Source organism: Numenius arquata, chromosome 8 (genome assembly GCF_964106895.1).
Source record: "Numenius arquata chromosome 8, bNumArq3.hap1.1, whole genome shotgun sequence".
NCBI lineage: Eukaryota > Metazoa > Chordata > Aves > Charadriiformes > Scolopacidae > Numenius > Numenius arquata.
In genome coordinates this window covers 30,542,092-30,560,414 of record NC_133583.1, presented here as the reverse complement: position 1 = coordinate 30,560,414, position 18,323 = coordinate 30,542,092, and the positions used below count along the sequence as shown (strand labels likewise).

The 18,323-nt window shown below is 36.8% G+C and overlaps 1 protein-coding gene across 2 annotated transcripts in view; it reads right to left on the bottom strand.

Moving 5' to 3' along the window:
* Positions 1-18,323, bottom strand: part of RABGAP1L (RAB GTPase activating protein 1 like) — a 257,373-nt gene that overhangs the window by 180,312 nt on the left and 58,738 nt on the right. For both annotated transcript variants that reach the window (XM_074152248.1, XM_074152246.1), the window contains one exon: positions 15,287-15,437. In XM_074152248.1, coding sequence (XP_074008349.1) covers positions 15,287-15,437 — 151 coding nt within the window. The remainder of the gene's footprint in view (positions 1-15,286; positions 15,438-18,323) is intronic.

Below are 18,323 nucleotides of genomic sequence, written 5' to 3'. Positions count from 1 at the left end.
AACACAAAAATGAAATCCCAACAGCAATTTTCTACAAAGGCTTTATATAGTGACTTGCATTAATTTTTCTGCATAAGTTATGAAAATACTCAGTAGTCAAAAAATTGCCATAGAAATGGAATAAGGTTAGATTTAAAAAACTAAAAAAAAATAAATTTCAGCTTAAGTTCTAACCAAAGTGCTCACAGGGGAAAAGCTTTGCTACATTTCCTTTCCCCCCAAAAGAAGGTTCTTTATAAAACAAAGCAAAAATGTGAGGAAAAAATGGTTACATTCAAAAAGCTATATTTTATTGTTATGGCAACTGATGTGCTAAAAATAAAGAAATAAAGTTGTTATGGCAACTAGAATTTTAAAGGCAGTCAAAAGTAGAATAATCAAACATTCTGCTGGCTTAAAATATAACGTCTATGACTCAATTTTCAGCAAGAGCTTCAGAGACACGTAGTGGTTGGGTTTTTTTGGATTCTGCTTTGGAGATCACAATTAGTACAAGTTTCAGAGAACTCTACAGAGTACAAAAGAGGAAATCAAGGTGAACAGAAAATTAGTCATTTGAAGTTCTCATGGTCAGTACGAAGAAACACACACTTTATGCCATTTAATTAATGTCCTGGCAACCTTACCTAGATCCATAAAATGTATCAGCTTATTCTTAAAATAAACAGCAATAGGACAGTATTTATGTCATCACAATGATAGAAAGGCGCTACATAATCTAAAATCATTAAGTAACTTTTAGTTAAGTACTGAAAAGTTAGGGAGTACCAAAATTCACTTGCCTGAAGCAGCAGAGTTCTGCCCCTTCATATGTATGGAATCAAAGACAACTATAATTACAAGATCATAACATATTTAAATTTCTGACACATGCTCGATTGTCATTACAGGGCTCCTAGCTACACAAGCTCTTCCAGATCTTAGAGAACTCACTGTCTCCCATCCAACACTTGTCGCATTGTCAAAATTGCTACTTTTATTAAAAAATTAACAGAACTGTACACTCTGAAATGTTCCAAAGCCCATACTCAGATAAGCCTTAATTAATATAAAGTGATGTGTTCAACAGATACATCAGAGAATTATGACTAGAAACAGTAGCTTATACTGGAAATATTTGCACTGGAACCATGTACGTAGCATGTGCTAGGATCCCAGTTGTAAGCTAATATTGTAACACAGTTATGTGCCTTGTGTTTTGTCTTCACTGCAGTTAATCAAGGTTTCTACCAGTGTTACTCCTAATTCTTTTCTGACCCATACAAAAAGTCTCTCAGCCCAGTCCATGAGAGCTTTCAGCATGCAGGAGTAGCATGGCCAAGAATACAAAGTCAGGTTTGTCCTTCACTTGTGCTAAAGGGAAAAGAATCAGATTAACTCCTTATTGCAGCACAAAAATCAAGAGATGAACACTGGAAATTCAAACAACACACAAGGGAGTGCAGCAAGGATAACACAGACAAATTTAAGCATATTTCTGTAGTTTTGCTTCCCTGGCCTCAATATTAATCCTTGAGGCTAGATACACAGTTAACTCATTCCATCTTAAGCATCACCTGAAGCCACAGGTATTTCAGAGATATAAATAATAATAATAATAATAATGTAGTGAAATACATTAACTAATCAATCTGTGGCAAAGTCAACAGCTTTCACAAAGGAAACTCCATGTACACAGTCACTATACATAACTTTTCATCAGTCAGGATAAATCTTAGACATATGAATATCAGGGCTTAAAATCAAAGTTTTACAAGTTTTCCATCTAATGCTTAGCCTAAAGGAGCTAGATGCATATTTTCAAGGTTTGTTGCTGACTCAACCAGCTACTGAAGACAAAAGACATGGTGTTCTGAGCTTTCTATGAAATCAGTTTCCTCATTGTATAATATTCTAAACTTAATCAAGTGCATGGTTGCCTGAAATGTAAGTCTTTGAGTTCCAAGAAAACGCGCAGTAGTCTAAATATCACTCCACTTAAGTGACAGCTCTGTAAATCCATTGTTTGCATTCAGCATCCGGGGTCCCATTTCTTTTTATATCAGGTATAACCATTCTGCACTGATAATATATATATGTATAAAAGCATCCCAAAAGAATATTTATACTAACATTTTCAGGCACATTTTTATCCCTAACATACGTTTCTGTATTTTCCATTCTCCATAAAAGAAGAATTTAAGAGCAAGCATTTTTATAGAAAGGCAAAGGAAATCCTGGAAGGTGTGACAACAAAGACCAAAAGTGCTTTCTGAAATTACATATACAAATTCACTAAAGAAAGGTGGCATCATTCCAAAAGGTACCCCTAATTCCTTTGCCAAATAGGCAATAAGAAGCATAGTTAATTAGACTGCAATGTGACATTAATGCTGCTAAGACTATTTGAAGGGTAGCTACAAAATGGCCCTCACCTGCCCCTTCTTGCCCTGCCCCAGCTAGTGACACCACAGCTACACAGCAAATCAATCTCATTCCTGTAACAGAGAAATGGGGGGAAAGAAGCTTTCTAAATAAAAATGTAGAAATTACTGTGATGTACCAGCCTTGCAATCGCTAGACAGAGTGTACAGAAGAGACAGAACACGCAGCAAAAGAAATGTCTTCTGGCAAGCACACAGCCTGGATGAGGCACAGCCTGAAACTGCACCCCCTGTATACGACAATTTAGTTTTAGATTCAGGTTGCATATTCTATTATCTAGTCAAAAAAGACTGTATTTTGAAACTGGATTGCTTTTGAGACAAACCAGCCACATGAAGATGGCTTTGTCATATGCAGCATATGATTAAAAAAAGTGAAGCTCCGTATCATCAATATTCAGTTGTCAGTTCAAAAAACAACTGATGAAAATTCACACAGAAAAAATTCTTAGCTGCCAAAATATTTGGGTATGTCCCCAGAAACACACATAAAAGATTATTAGAAAGACTATATGCACTAGCAGACTGCAATTGATCTCCTTTTGGTTAGTTTACCTCAGCAGCTGCAAATCTGCTTGCTGATAGGGGAAATTACTCTTAATTGGTATGAGCATACTCATCACTACAAAGGGAAAAAAAAAATGTTTTAACAGATCAGGCTGTAATGAAGATCTATATGTCTCTCATCTCTTCTGAAGTGATTACTGTAAAATGTAATACTAGCTCAGTCCCTTAGAAGAATATCCTAAAGAACATATGAATAATGCTGTCGGTTTGTGGTTTTATCATAAAGAAGTCATATATATATTAAGGTAGAAAATGGTATCAGAATTCACCCCTATATTAAATTCCAGTTTGAATTTAAGTGATGTATTCACCACTCATATGTGCTTTAATTTCTCTACACATGCAGCTCAAGCCTGTCTGGTTTCTGTCACTATTTCAATTGCTGTGAATTGCCAACTGCTAGGGTAAAAGATGCTTTCATAAAATGATGACCACCAGTACTGATGTTAATAAGGACATTTTAAGAGACTTTCAACACCATCAGTGATTCTCTGGAGAAATAAAAAAAAGCTAGATATAAAGCATACTTGATTCTTAGTGTTTCTCTCTAAGCATTTAGAGCTCTCTGTTTAATTCTTACAGCATCAAATATTAAGATATTGAAACCAGCAATTAATAGTCAGGGAAATGTGGTTTGCTCTCTTAAATAAATGTATTGAAGATTTTTGAAACATTAACTTTCATAAAAGAGTCACAGGAAATATCGCTTATTTTAAAGACTGACTTTGCATCTTTTTCTGTGTAAGCAAGTACAGCACCCCAGGTTGGGCTTTTAGAGAAAGCAGCTCCTGATGGGCTGAAACAACCTTTCAAAAAATAAAAATCACGCAACACAGAATCTACACGGAAGTTGCCCCCTGCTTTAGCCCTGACAGAAACCATTCCAAATACAAACTACAGCTAGTAATTCAGATTATCAAAAGACATAGTAATTTTTCGATAGAGTCACTGCATTTGCATATGCAAGCCACGTGCACATGCCAATGTGGCAGTTCAGCAACCCAGTGACACACAAATGGCCTTCTTATTTCAAGATCAGACTGAGGCTGGTCTGAAATTCTCTTGCAGAATAACATTACTCGTTATTTACACGTGCAATAGCAGAAATCTGTTAGCCTTACAAACAGGACATTTAAAAATCCAATTACTCTGATTTTCAGTGCGGTCTTCTGATTTCCAGTATGTAGGTATTATATGGATAACATCAGCTAATTCCTCTCATTTTAACTGCTCCATTATGGTAACATAAAAAAAACCCTATGTTTTGTCTCTTCCTCTCATCTTCAACAGCTCCAGCCCTTGAGTAATGCAGCCTCCTGAATGCCAGTTATGCAACCTTTGTTTGAAAGCAGGGGATGGTTAGGAAGAAGTAAGTTAAATGAAAGAGTATTACGAAGAGAAGCTTGATTGTTTAAAAAAAAAAAGACTAAAGAAATAATAATTACGCTCTCAGGAATTGCAGCTCTCTTGCAATGTTAATACATACATAACAATTTGCTTCATCTAAGCTATGCCCCACGATGTAACAGATAGATGCATGCACACAGAATGAATATGCATTGCATAATGACAACACACGCTGCAGACAACTTCAGAAATGATCCAATTTTACCCAGTGGTGTAGAACACCATTGTTTAAAATGCCTTCTTACTATGGCTGTTGTTTCAGCATCAGCATCATTACTGCTACAGGAAAACTGAAGACCTATTAACAAACCAATATTCAAATTACACTAGGATACCTATTAATATTTCATCTAGGAAAGAGTATCATGGATTTTTAAAATGAGCTTCGAGGTGCCAAGCATTTGCCAGAACTACCAGTTATTACCGCACACTCCACTGTAAAGCAATAGCGAGACACTGAGACATCCCTGCTCCACCCTACCCAAGAAAACACTTTTATCTGCATCAATGTATATATATCCGCTGTCTATGAGATGTATCAATTTTAATATCAATTGTTCCAGTAACCATCATTTAAACCTATTCAGGCCGTAATACTGATATTACCCAAAGTTTTATCATTCCGTTTGAAATGATGGGCAGCTATGTTCCCCTGTATTTGTAGATAATGGATTATAAATTCACACAGACAAAACAGAATGCAGTCTCCAAGAGGGAAAACGTAAATCTCATTTGCACTCCACCCATCAGAACACGTGTCAATTCATGTGACTTTCAGAGCCAGCAGGACACACAGGGACCCAAGAGCCAGAAATTGTGAGTGTCATTTCAGTGCTGTCATAACTAGCTATGTATGGAAAAGAAATCCAGGAAAATTCTTAATGTGGCAGAACTTTTTATAATTTTATGCAGGCCCTGAAAAAAATATTATTAGCGTCATTTTCCACTTCAAATATTATACCTAAAAGTTAAAATTAAGATGACATAAAAATAAAAATTACTAATGGATGCTACTTCTTTCTTTCCCTGACAAGAGCTGTCATTAAATTGAAGAATTTCTTTGAAGATGAAGAGCGAGTACAAGATTTTCCCTTTTGTGCACACAAAATTGAAAGATTTTCTCCAGGTGAGCTCTAAATGAATCAAAACTTGGCAAATTAAATTCACTTTAGGGACACTTTATTCCTCAGTTTGTAAAAGTAATATTAACATTTACTATGAAACTAGGTACTCCGGTATATTCATAATAAACTAAACCTTTTATCTGAATTTAAATGAAGCTATTTAAAAATTAAACTTCTGTCAACTTCTGGTCTACAGAGGCAATATTTTTTCACTAATTTCTAATAAGGTATTTTCAGTTCATATATACTTTATTATTCCACAGTATGCAGTTCTAAAATAATTCAAACTAGTGGAAGACTGCCAATACTAACAGCTCAACTTACACCAAAAATGAGGCAACCTATCAATCCAACCAGCATATAATCTGATTTTTCTCTGCAAACACATTACATTATAAAAATATCAAGAATCTACTTGCCATTAAATGAATGATCTCAGTTTAAGAGAAGAGTTTAGTAGCCATCCCATCCTTAGCCTTTCAGAAAAGGGGGAGAAAAGTAAAACTTAAGAAACTGCCTATAGATACTGAATTTAAAAGAAACATGAAACTCGAGAAGTTGCACATACATCTCGAAGCGATCAGTTTAATATCTAAGGATCTCATTCAAAAAGCAATAAAACAGGTATTAGTTATCTCTCTTTTTAGTGAACTGAAAATAATCACAATTTTTTTATAATGATAATTGATCCTTATATACTAGGATCTTTTATAATTGATAAGCATATAGCTATGCCATTTTTGATAACTAATCTCTCTAGAAGTTAAAGGAGATGATTCCTACTTAGTAGGGAGAAGAAATAAAGATGCAAATAGAAAACTAGAACAACAAATATATAATAGATCAACGTTTTCAAAACACTTCAACTTTTACTTCTGGGAAATTTGTTTCTAATATTTGTAATCACAAACCAGGCAAGGTACCATCTTCTAAGATTTCAGGATGCTTTCTTGCAAGAGGGGGGACCTCTATCATTTGCAGCAGGCTATTTGCTACAAGCACGTGTCAAAAGAAAAGATGGTAGCCATACCGGTTTTGGCTGTAGTCCTGGACAGCAGTCTATTTAGGAATATGACAGTGCTTCACTTCATAAACACATTTTTGAAAAACTGCTGCAAGAAGAAACCCACAGGTTACGTGCTACTCTTGATGCTCTCGCATCATTTGCGACCAGTCTGCTTAACCGACACAGCTCTGATGAAATGGGTCACTCCCCACCGCACTGGGCAGAGAACATACAAGTTACTCCTCGCTACGCAGATGCATAAACTCCCCCATTTTCAATTAGGACAAACAGATGAAGCATTCTGAACACAAATATTTGCTACAAAAATACTCTAATGTTTCACTCCATTAACCAACCTGCTGTGGCAGCTGGTGAACAGTCATCTTTTTAATTAGACACCCTTACTGATTAATTAGTCTCAGAACACTGAGCAGTGGAACCCTGCACGATGCCATTGGGACAAAAAAAAAAAATTGCTCTTCCCAGTGCTAACAATATCCTTTGGTATTGCTGCAAATAACAAGCTTGATTAATTTTCTACTCAAATTAAAATAGCCTTCCTATGTAAGTAATTCTCTCAAGCCAGAGCTAAACTGTTCGCTTCTCGGCCTTTTGGCTAAGATCATGTGTAGTGTAGTGTAGTAACTGTTTCAACCCAACAGTTTCACACAAATAAATAAATAAACCAACCAACCACAAACAAGGCATCAAGGTGCCAGTTTCAAAGTTAAATGCATTTAATCCTATTTGCATAGACACAGTGGCCCATTTGTAATCTCCACTTTCCATTTCCAACTATGTGAGCAAGCTAGCAATAAAAATTAAAAAGCCAAGTAAATATCAAGTATGAAGCAAAGATACAAATACTTTTTCTTGTTTCAAGAGTTTTGGTAATTCCCAAGTGTAAAAAGTAAATACATTTCTACATTAGATTTACATCACAGTTGATCTTTACTTCAGTCCTTTGAGATGAGTTTGCAGATACATGCACTAAGGAAAATAGATGATTAAAGTTAATTCAATACATGGAAGACTGTACTTAAGCAGATGATGAAACTTCAACAATGATACTTGCTATTTTTAGCCATCCTATTTCTAACTTTTCATTTTAGACAAAAGACCACTATTACACCTTTTGGAGAAGGGATGATACAGACATCCATCTGTAGGACTTCTCATAGTCCTAACACTATGAAAAAGTTTCTGTTCTCAGAAAGCGCTTATAATAATGAAATACAGCTGTTAAAGAATTTCAAAGATTTTTCTCTACTGTAGCTCTTCCTTTTCTATAGAGGTTTGTAACAGAAGTGTTAAGATTGATCTGACGACCAGCCAGTTTGAGAACCACAGCAAAGCTACAGCACGTCACCTCTACCAAAGCAGGCTGGAAGGCACAAAACCACCCGCAACAAGGAAAGAGACACAGGGCAGCAACACCATCTAAGATTAAGACTTACACGAGTCGAAGCCAGCAAGCTTCTAAGGGAAAAGACCACACCATGAGAATTGTTTGGCTAATAAAAAGTACCATCAGCTTGTCAAAAAGCCAGTTTGTTGGCACTAACCAAGAGAAAGCCAAGAAGTGTAGGGATGACTTTATAGCCAGCATCCTTTGTCCTCCATATCACACACAATGGATCCTGGCCAAGGCAGCTGAACACATGCACCGCAGGGCTTGTGACTACATGGATATGAGAAAATTAATGTGAAATGTGTAATTCCATCAGTGTATGTTGACTGCTTCCATTTGCCATCAATTACTGTTCTTTTCAGCAAACAAGTGCTAAAGTTTAATTTAGTATCTGGGCCTGGAAAACTGCTTAACCTGAGAGGTAGCCAGAAATCTGAAAACTTAACTTTCATTTTTTTCTTTTTGCTTTATAATAAAAGGATTTGTCTTGTAGGAATCAGAAATAATAGAAGTGTTTCAAACAGAACAGATGAACTACATCTATTAGCTCCATATTGATTAGATTTCCTTTGCTTCCGTCTTCTGCAGCAATGGAATGTACTTTCATATAACTGGTCCTTACTGCATGAGAATTATACCTCTATGTGATTAGTGCCAATTTCAAACTATTATATTACCTAGGTAAATTGTTTTTTATGATATGGCAATGTTTAATCGCCAAATCAACGCCTCTAATATTTGCTTCAGACTTTGGATTTTCTTAGGATTTTCACTCTTCTGTTAAGTGGCTTGAAACATTATTGGCCCAGATGCAAAACACCATTACACAATCAGCAGAAAAAGCTATTTTTTGGCCAACTCTTCTGAAGTCTGACCCTTTAATTAGTTATTAACTCTGTTCTGGGCACATGCTCGTATTACCAAAGGAAATTATGACAATAAAAAAATAATCTTATTTTTGGTTCTCATGTAAGTCATTTGGAAAGACAGCCATTCAGTCTTTCTTCACGACCTTCAACTCAAAGTCATCAGCCATTTCAAAAATGGGCTTTCACACTCATGCAAACTTTCATTGTTTTTGAGTAACATAATACTATCCACATCTACTTTATCTGAAACCAGGTTTCTTTTCCTGATTGTACTTTAAAAAAAAAAATAATAAATCTAAAACAAGTTTTGTTTTCTTAAACCAGAGCAGCAGCACCATTTAAAAGTAGTTTTCATATGCTGTTAGATGAACTTTATACACACAGTTCATTTCTTAATGGAAATCAGATTGTAAACTGAAAGTTTTTAACACAGAAATGATACATTTAACAATCATAAATCCTACCTTAAAATGGTCCATCCAAAAGTTTTCATAGATTCATAGATTCATAGATTGGTCCAGGCCGGAAGGGACCTCCAAAGGTCATCTAGTCCGACCTCCCCGCAGTCAGCAGGGACACCTCCTACTAGACCAGGTTGCCCAGGGCCTCGCCATTTCAAACTACAGAATGTGAATGACAGCCTTCTTTTTCTGCTTTCACTATTTTACTTATGCAATTACATACAACCCTGACAGGTATTATTTTCTAAACTTAGGAAAAAGGGCTTCAGGGTAGGTAATTTCAACAGTAATCAATGACAACACTACAAAACAGGCACCCAGTCCATAACACTGAAAAGGATGGGAAGAAGTCTTGCCCTACAAATTCAGCAGCAAGAACACATACAAGAATGAAACCACCTCAAACACAAAAGCAGAAGGTTAATAATAGGCGGTATAAGATGTAATGAATAAAACCTCCATCCCAATTCAGATGCAACAAGTCTTTTACAGTAAGCTTCCGTATGTCTGCCATCAAGCGACAGGAGATTTCTAATGATTTACACAGTGACAGTGCCTGACGCCTCTTCTGAAAGGGACAGTGTGGATTAAGGGCAGCAGAGTGGGGCAAAGCGGAGTGTAACTATTGCTGAAGACAATTACCAGGCTTGGCTTGCCACCGGTCAGTTTATCTGAGCTCAAAATGTATCTCGTCATGGGAAAAAATCATCCGAGCCCCTTGAGAAGAACCAGTGAAGCTGAACATGAAATAATGTCAAGTAGTCAGGAGAAAAAAACTCTATCAATGAAGTGACCCTAGCTTATGCATGGTTTTCTACTTATCTTCTTTTAACAAATGGATCTGACACTTTTACAGAAGCTCTATATACACATATAACAGTATTGCCCTTTAATTATCATCACACAAGCAGATTTTTTTCACTCTGATTTCCATTTGCACTTTCCTTAAAAATATGTAAATATATAAAAATATGTACTTATCTCTGCTGGTGCATCTTTTATTTTCCCCTTTCTTTACTGTGTCACGTGCAGCAGGGTCAAAAGCCTACGGCACACATGCCAGAAAGGTAACTAAGGCAGATTTTAATTGTCATACAGTACAGATTTACATATATGTCAGAAATGAAGCAGTTGCCAAATCACAACTCCTACTCTCTAAAATTGTATGCAAGACCTACTATTGTGCTCCAGTCAAAATTTCTGAGAGGCTCATGGTAATCACCAAGCTGGAACTCAGCAGGAGACGTGAGATACAGCAAGATAGTGCTTGTCAGGAAGAAAGGATTTGTGAGAGCAGAAGTATTTCTTTCTCCCTTCCCTCGTGGAACGCCGAACTCAGCTAGAGATGGGAAACGTATCAGTGTGTGAACGCTCGGATACAGGCAAGGAAACACAGTTCACTAGATTGGTTCACAACAGTTCACAACTGGTTGGTTGGATGAGGGGAGGGCAGCAGATGTCATCTACCTTGGCTTCAGCAAGGCTTTTGACAGTCTCCCATAGCATCCTCATTGGGAAACTAAGGAAGTGTGGGCTGGATGAGGGGACAGTGAGGTGGATTGAGAACTGGCTGTGTGACAGGACCCAAAGGGTAATGATTAATGGAGCAGGTTCAAGCTGGAGGCCTGTAACCAGTGGTGTCCCCCAGGGGTCAATACTTGGTCCAGTCCTGTTCAACATATTCATCAGCGACCTGGACGAGGGGACCGAGTGTATCCTCAGCAAGTTTGCTGATGATACTAAACTGGGAGGGGTGGCTGACACCCCGGAGGGCCATCCAGCGAGACCTGGACAGGCTGGAGAGTTGGGCAAGGAAGAACCTCATGAGGTTCAACAGGGAAGAGTGTAGGGTCCTGCACCTGGGGAAGAAGAATGTTAGGCACCAATGCAGGTTAGATGTGGACCTGCTGGAGTCAAGTTCTGAAGAGAAAGATCTGGGGGTCCTGGTAGACAGCAAAATGACAATGAGCAAGCAGTGTGCTCTTGTGGCCAGGAAGGCCAATGGAATCCTGGGCTGCATAGGGAAGAGTGTGGCTAGTAGGTCAAGGGAAGTCATTCTCCCCCTCTACTCTGCACTGGTGAGGCCACAACTGGAATACTGCGTCCAGTTCTGGGCTCCCCAATTCAAGAGGGACAGGGAACTACTGGAGAGAGTCCAGCGAAGGGCAACGAGGATGATTCAAGGATTGGAGCATCTCCCTTATGAAGAAAGGCTGAGAGAGCTGGGACTCTTTAGCCTGGAGAAGAGAAGGCTGAGGGGAGACCTTATCAATGCTTATAAGTATCTGGAGGGTGGGTTGAAGGAGGAGGGAGCCAGACTCTTTTCAGTGGTTGCCAGTGAGAGGACGAGGGGCAACAGGCACAAGCTGGAACATAGGAGGTTCCACTCAAATATGAGAAGAAACTTCTTTACGGTGAGGGTGTCAAAGCCCTGGAACAGGCTGCCCAGGGAGGTTGTGGAGTCCCCTTCTTTGGAGATTTTCAAGACCCGCCTGGATGCAGTCCTGCGTAACATGCTCTGGGCAATCCTGCTTCGGCAGGGGAGTTGGACTAGATGATCTTTATGGTCCCTTCCAACTCTAAAAAATTCAGTGAAATTCAGTGAAATTCAGATCACTCTTGACAGCCTGTTGACCTCCAGTGTGGAGGACTAGAAGACATGCGTTTTGGAGAAAATAAGTACGGCATTGATTTTTCTAAATAAGACAGATTTTATTGTGCTTTCTGTGCTGAACTGAAACCCTAAAACAAGCCTCAAATTACTCTCTCCTACAGAACACATTGAACAAAACACTCCTCTAAGAAATACTGCGGTAGATTTCAGAGCTCTGAATAATATAGTATAAAGATGGATATATATCTAGAATAACATGCATACCAGATCTGTTAAGTGACGTGCATGATAGTTGGCCAATCTAGAATACTATTTCTGCACCAACTGCATGCGACTGGAGCAGAACAACAAATGTGCCTGTATCAAGGTCTCTAAAGTACATGTGAATATTGAGAGTCTGCTATCATTCAGTTCTTCACAAGGAACACGTTTTTGATGTGCCAACAATTCTTGTCCTCCACGAGTGAGCACAGTTTCACCAAGAGTTAACCAGCAACACTGTAGTAAAGTTCCAATTTTTACCAGATTTCTCCCGCGTAAGAGGTAGTCATATATTAGCTATCGTACGTTCAATACTAATAATTCCAGCAATCAGGTTCATCTTTTCAGCTATGATAGTAAAATGACAGTTTTCAAGATTTCTTCCTCAAGTTAACCCTCTGAAATTTTCTTTAGGAAAAAATTTGATTATGAGAACTGAAGTAATCAAAATGCTTTTAAAGTCAAGGCTCATTCAAGAAAACTGACTGCTAAGCACTCACAAACACTACTCTATAGTACACAGTTCAGCCTGGTTGTTTTGATCACTGGACAAAACACCAACTGCATCTATATAAACTTACTTTCTTACAAATCCCTGGATGTAGAGATTTTTCTAGTGATTGCCAGATACCCTCTTTCTCACTGAGGTACTGCAACTGGGAATTTAGTCAAACGGTGCAGGTAAGGCTGGATGGCCAGAAAGGGGAAAGGGCTGGGGTGTTGGGAGAGCAGGCTCTTTTGAAAGAGCTGTTACCATGAGCTAGGAGATAGAGCAGCATGGTGCCATGAAAGGTTCGAGGGAACTAGGCAGTAACGGGGAGCTGTTTGATGTCTACCATGTATGAGGAGGTAAATAGGTAGTTTGCAGATGTGAATACCACCTCCTACTTCTTGAATCTCAGCACACTTTATTCTCAGGACTGCAAGTGCAGAATACTGCCACCTCTAACCACCTAGGAACGTCTTACAGAAATACACTCAGGAATGCACAGACTCACAGAATGTACTACTAAAGTGGTCAATACACCAACAAAAATATCCAGCTTCCAGAAGTAAGCCTAAACAAGAGAGAAACGTTAAGCAGAATGACCAAAATAGGAGGAGACAATGAATCTGTGTAAATGTATGCATAAACTGAAAGAATCAAGATGAAAGCTATTTGATGGGAAGAATAAATAATAATGGAAAAAATAATGTATGTGTTGTTGGTATATTGGGATGGTAGCATACAAACCATAGAGAAAAAATAAATCAGTTCTGCTGAACAATCATTAGTACCCAAATAACTCTGAAGTTTAACATGCATATTATTATTGATCACATAAGATAACAGTACAGCAAAGATTTTAGTAGGATTCAAAGAATAATAAATACATGCCTCTCACTCTCTCCAAAATAGCTTAATTCACATTACCAACACACCAAAATGAATCTGAGAGAAGTTCTGTTCACAGACATAAATATCAAATAATAATTCATTAAAAAAAAAAAAAATCAGCTGACAAGTTTTTCTGGAGCATCCAATATTAACTATTCCTAAAAACAGGCTTGAGCTTTGGTTTGGCAGATTCTTTCCTGTTCATTTCTTTTCATGAATCCTTTCATGCGATGTATGCCAAATGATGTTAGCACCAGCAGTTATATACAGTCAGACTATAGAAAAAAATTTGTGATTTCAGATAAAAGTTATTTACTTCAGAAAAAAAACCCTGAGTTTGAATAAATACTTTAGTTCCGAGTAGGATTTAATTTTCTAATCCATAACAGTATAATATTTCATATTAAATACTGTATGCAATATCATCTTCCAAAATATACATCACTGAAATATTTCTATCATGAAAAGGACAAGTGTAGAAAGGTATTTTTAAGGCATGAGGCCCTAGCGTCAAGCTAAGGCTTGCATTTTAGAAGTTTTCCACTCCCTCCTCCGCTGTGAAACAAACATCTTCCCCACTTTTGGAAAGCAAGAGCAAAATAACGGAGGTGGTTTTGATGCAACATACAGCTGACAGATGTCCTGTGAATGGTTTCTGAGGAAAATATAGCCCAACTACAACGTCAAAAAGAAAAATTTACACTACCAAAACATCCTTCTTTATTGGTAAAGGAAAAAGAAGTCATGAAGACAGCTTTCACTCTGGGTACGCTTTTAAACTTTACAAATATAGCAGGTAGTTCAAATTAAGAGGATAAGTATCAAAAAGATAGGGCATTATGAAAGGAAACTTTTACTAACAACGTCTACCCTAGAACTTTTGTATGGACAGATGATTCATTCCTGAGATAACAAATCCAACACTTTCTGTGAGCAACATATAACATTATCTTAATCCATTTCTGCTGTTATGATCATTTTTGAGACAACAAAAACAGCAGCAACATTTCTGCTGGTTTTCCTCAGAGTGCATAGCTACCCTGCAGTGGCAAGAATTTTACAACCCCAAACGGTGAGTTTACTTCCTGATACTGCACAGGGGTTTTGCTACTACTACACAGTGATTCTCAGTCTTTCAATCACAGCTACAGCACTCTGGAACATCCATGCAGACAACTTCTTACAATATTTCCTGACTGTACTGGTGGCATTAGGATACAGAAGAGATTCTCAAAAGGATTCTCCTCTCAAATTGCCCATACAGCAAGGAGACTGGTTTCCTGGTAGGTAAAAATGTGGGTTTTTAAAATTCTTTTTTAAAATAAACAACAAAACAAGAAATACCCAACTTGTTGAGGTTGGTTGGGTTTGTTTTGGTTTTAAACTAAAAAATAGAAAATTAAGGCATACAGAGAACAGAAACTGTTGAAAAAACAAAGCAATGAACTTGAGTTTATAAAAAAAGAAAAAAACAACAAACACCTGAAACAACAAGCTGATGTGCTTATTATCATCACAGCAAGTGAATAGAAAGCTAAATGTCAAGCATTACTACAGATATAGGTCAGCAATTTCTATTGTTAATGCCATTCAGCAGGTACCCATGGCAGGAGGTAAAGTCACCTAATCACAATTTCAGTTGCTTAAAACACATCAAACTGTTTCACTCCTTTGCTACTTTTCCACAGAAAAAAAAAAAACAAAACCATACCTGCTGCTCAGCGGAATTCATTTTGACCAAAAGAAAAAGAAAATAATCACTTACCATAGTGATGAGAACTCTATATTTATCCAGCATTGCCTGGCTGTCATGGCATCCTGCCAGCAACTGCCAAACCTCTGCCCTTAGTGCTTCTGGAACACCTCTTTTCACCAGGGTAGATAATCCATTTGGCCTCACAACAAGATTATTGTGCCTGAGAAACAGACAATCATTTGCCCATTATACTTCAACTACGGGAGTAGAAATCAAGATAAAACATATAAAAAGTTTTTAAACTTTCTGTTATTCTGAAAAGTAGAGTCAGCAACTGGCAACATAAACTTTTCTTCCACTTGTTATGCTAATTAGTAATTGTCAGATAGAAAACAAAAATTCTGCAAGGATTTACAGTAAGACCCACTTGCAAAATGTAGCGATATACAAATTCTCTAGGTGTAGAGAACTTAATGAAAATTTAAAAAATAAAGAGTTGCAGAAATTGAACTAAACTGGCTAATTTGAATTGAAAGAGAAACCTATGCCATCTGTGCAGACAATTCAATTTAAATATTTGTTCAACATTTATGTTAGCTTAAGTTAAGAAAAGGAAATTAAAAATAACCTAAACTGTATAGAGAAATAAATTTTGGAAAACAAATCTAAGTTAGTCTTAAGAGTACTAACATGAAGGTTGAAGTTCCAGTTTTACACTTCATGCCAAGACCATGTTGCAAGCCCCACAAAGCAGTGACGCTTATATATACTCTGGTAAAATTCCACCATTCCAAATAAATCTGCCTATTAGTTTGAGCTGGTGTTTTACTATCTGTTTGTACACAGACCAAGAAATGTAGGAAGACAACTGCAGGATGACTTTTCTTATTTTCCAACACTGCGTAATTAATCCTACAAAAGTTAGTATATAGAACTATGAAAAGGCCGTATTCAGAGAGATTGAATAAAGAAGATGTGTTTTTTCAAAAATAATCCAGTCACCGAGTCCATATATTTAGGATAAAATCACTGCACATGCACAATGTTGCAGAGCTTTCAGTCACAGATGTTTAAAAATCCTTTTTGAGATAATAGTGTTTACTGATCTAGATTAAACCTCGCTTTGACTCATTATGGCAATTTTCATAGCAATGCAGCAGGAAGATTGCGTGAATTGACTCTTTATTCTTTCTAATGTAGGAAGTGCTTTGCTCTGTTATTGTTTTGACCAGTTATGTTTTTCAACTCCGCTGGTAAGAGAATAGTGAGAGTGGCAGTTCAGCCCAAATGTTAGCAAGCTGTGATTAAATTAAATAACCTGCAATTTGACCCCCAATTTTAAGTAAATGTTTAAAGTACTCATTTTTTGAAACAGGTCATTAAGATGTGAACAGTTTACCACTACTGTTTACATTTAAAAGGCGCTCTAAAAAAAGATTTCTTTTTCCTATACTTGAGGATGATATACCCATCTTTCCAAATGACTTGAGAATGAAAAAGTAGAGTGTGACTATATAATGCCCTATTTCTTTTAAACACAATAATTATTTTAAATACTAAAATATTTTAAATATTTTAAATAGGTAGTGAAATACAAGTAATTTCAAACTTTGTAATTCATTAGTCAAATTAAAACCCAACTAGTCCCTTTTCTCTTTTTCCGTACTTTTTACAGAGTCACATTTTACTAATGGTCTTGTGATGGGAAAAAGTTAGAAAGAAAAATCAATATTCACAGAAATATTAAAAGGACTAGACAGTGGTTAAGTGGTTACAAAATTATGAGATGTACATTCAGGAATAAATAAAATACATCAGAAACTTAAAGCACAAGTTGTGTGAAAATGAAGCATTCATAGCATACTTCAAATCAGGTTAGTTTGATTATTACAAAACAATACAAACAGCTTATGGCAATGACTAACAGAGATGCACATTCCATGCTCTAATGCCATCTTTACTACTGAACATATTCGCAGTTGAGAATTAAGCATGCCACAGTACACCAGATTTTACTGGGTGTGTCACACATTTAGACAGTTTTATGGTACAGGTAATACTTTAGCAAGTGTAGTATACTTTAATACTAAAGTAATACTTTAGTCCATGCAGTAAAGCATAACTCTGTAACTTTAACAGAAGTTCTCAGTTTCATTTGGGAAACAGCTTGATCATTAATAATCCTTGCTCTGTATTCTACAATAATGAACAAACACACAATTTTCCCTCCTTTGTGTAGAGGCCCGGGCACCTTGCATTCCTAGACACTTTCTGACACCTGCTTGGCCAGACTATAACAGAAACAAGCATAAAATAAAAGTATGTCCTATTCTAGTCTTATCCTTTAGCATGGGGGAAAAAAATGGGTCATTCATGGATGCTGGCATCTTTAATTTGTTACAAAGTGCTGTAATTCTCCTGCACAAAATTCAAAGACATAATTTTAAAACATCGAAGAGCGAGGATATATAACAGCAATGCATAGATGGCCCAACTTGACAAATATTTCTGATCAAAGACTGATGTTGACCATTACTACTTTTTCTTTTTAAAAAAAAAACCAAACAACACATCAGAAATAGTTAAATACTCAGCTAAACTAGCTCAGCTCGCAAGAACAACTTTAATGCTGAGGATGCAGTAAACAGTAAAATAAATTAAAATATATTAATTACTTTCCAACTGTTTACTGTGTGGTTTTGGTAAATTATCCTATTCTTATTCCTGTTTGTATGTTTGAAGGAGACTCTTGGAGCAATGTTTCTGCTGAGTCAGTCCGTTAGGTTACAGTGACATTTTAATGAAATGACAAGAAGCAATTAAAGTGCAAGAAATTTTTCATCTGAAGGACAAATCAGCACACCAGTTCTCCAAGTGGAAATGTTAATTTTTGTTTACTTAATTTTTTTACAAGTGCACAGATATTCCACTAGCATATGCTGCAGTTTTCGAATCACTAGAAGGTTTTATTTCAATCTATTTTTAGTTTTCAATTTGTTAACATTTTTCATCTGTTCCTCTTTCCAAGTTTTGCTCTTAAAATGTAACAAAACACTATTCAAGAAATCAAGTATTTTATACACTTTATCTCAAAAGGTAATATTGC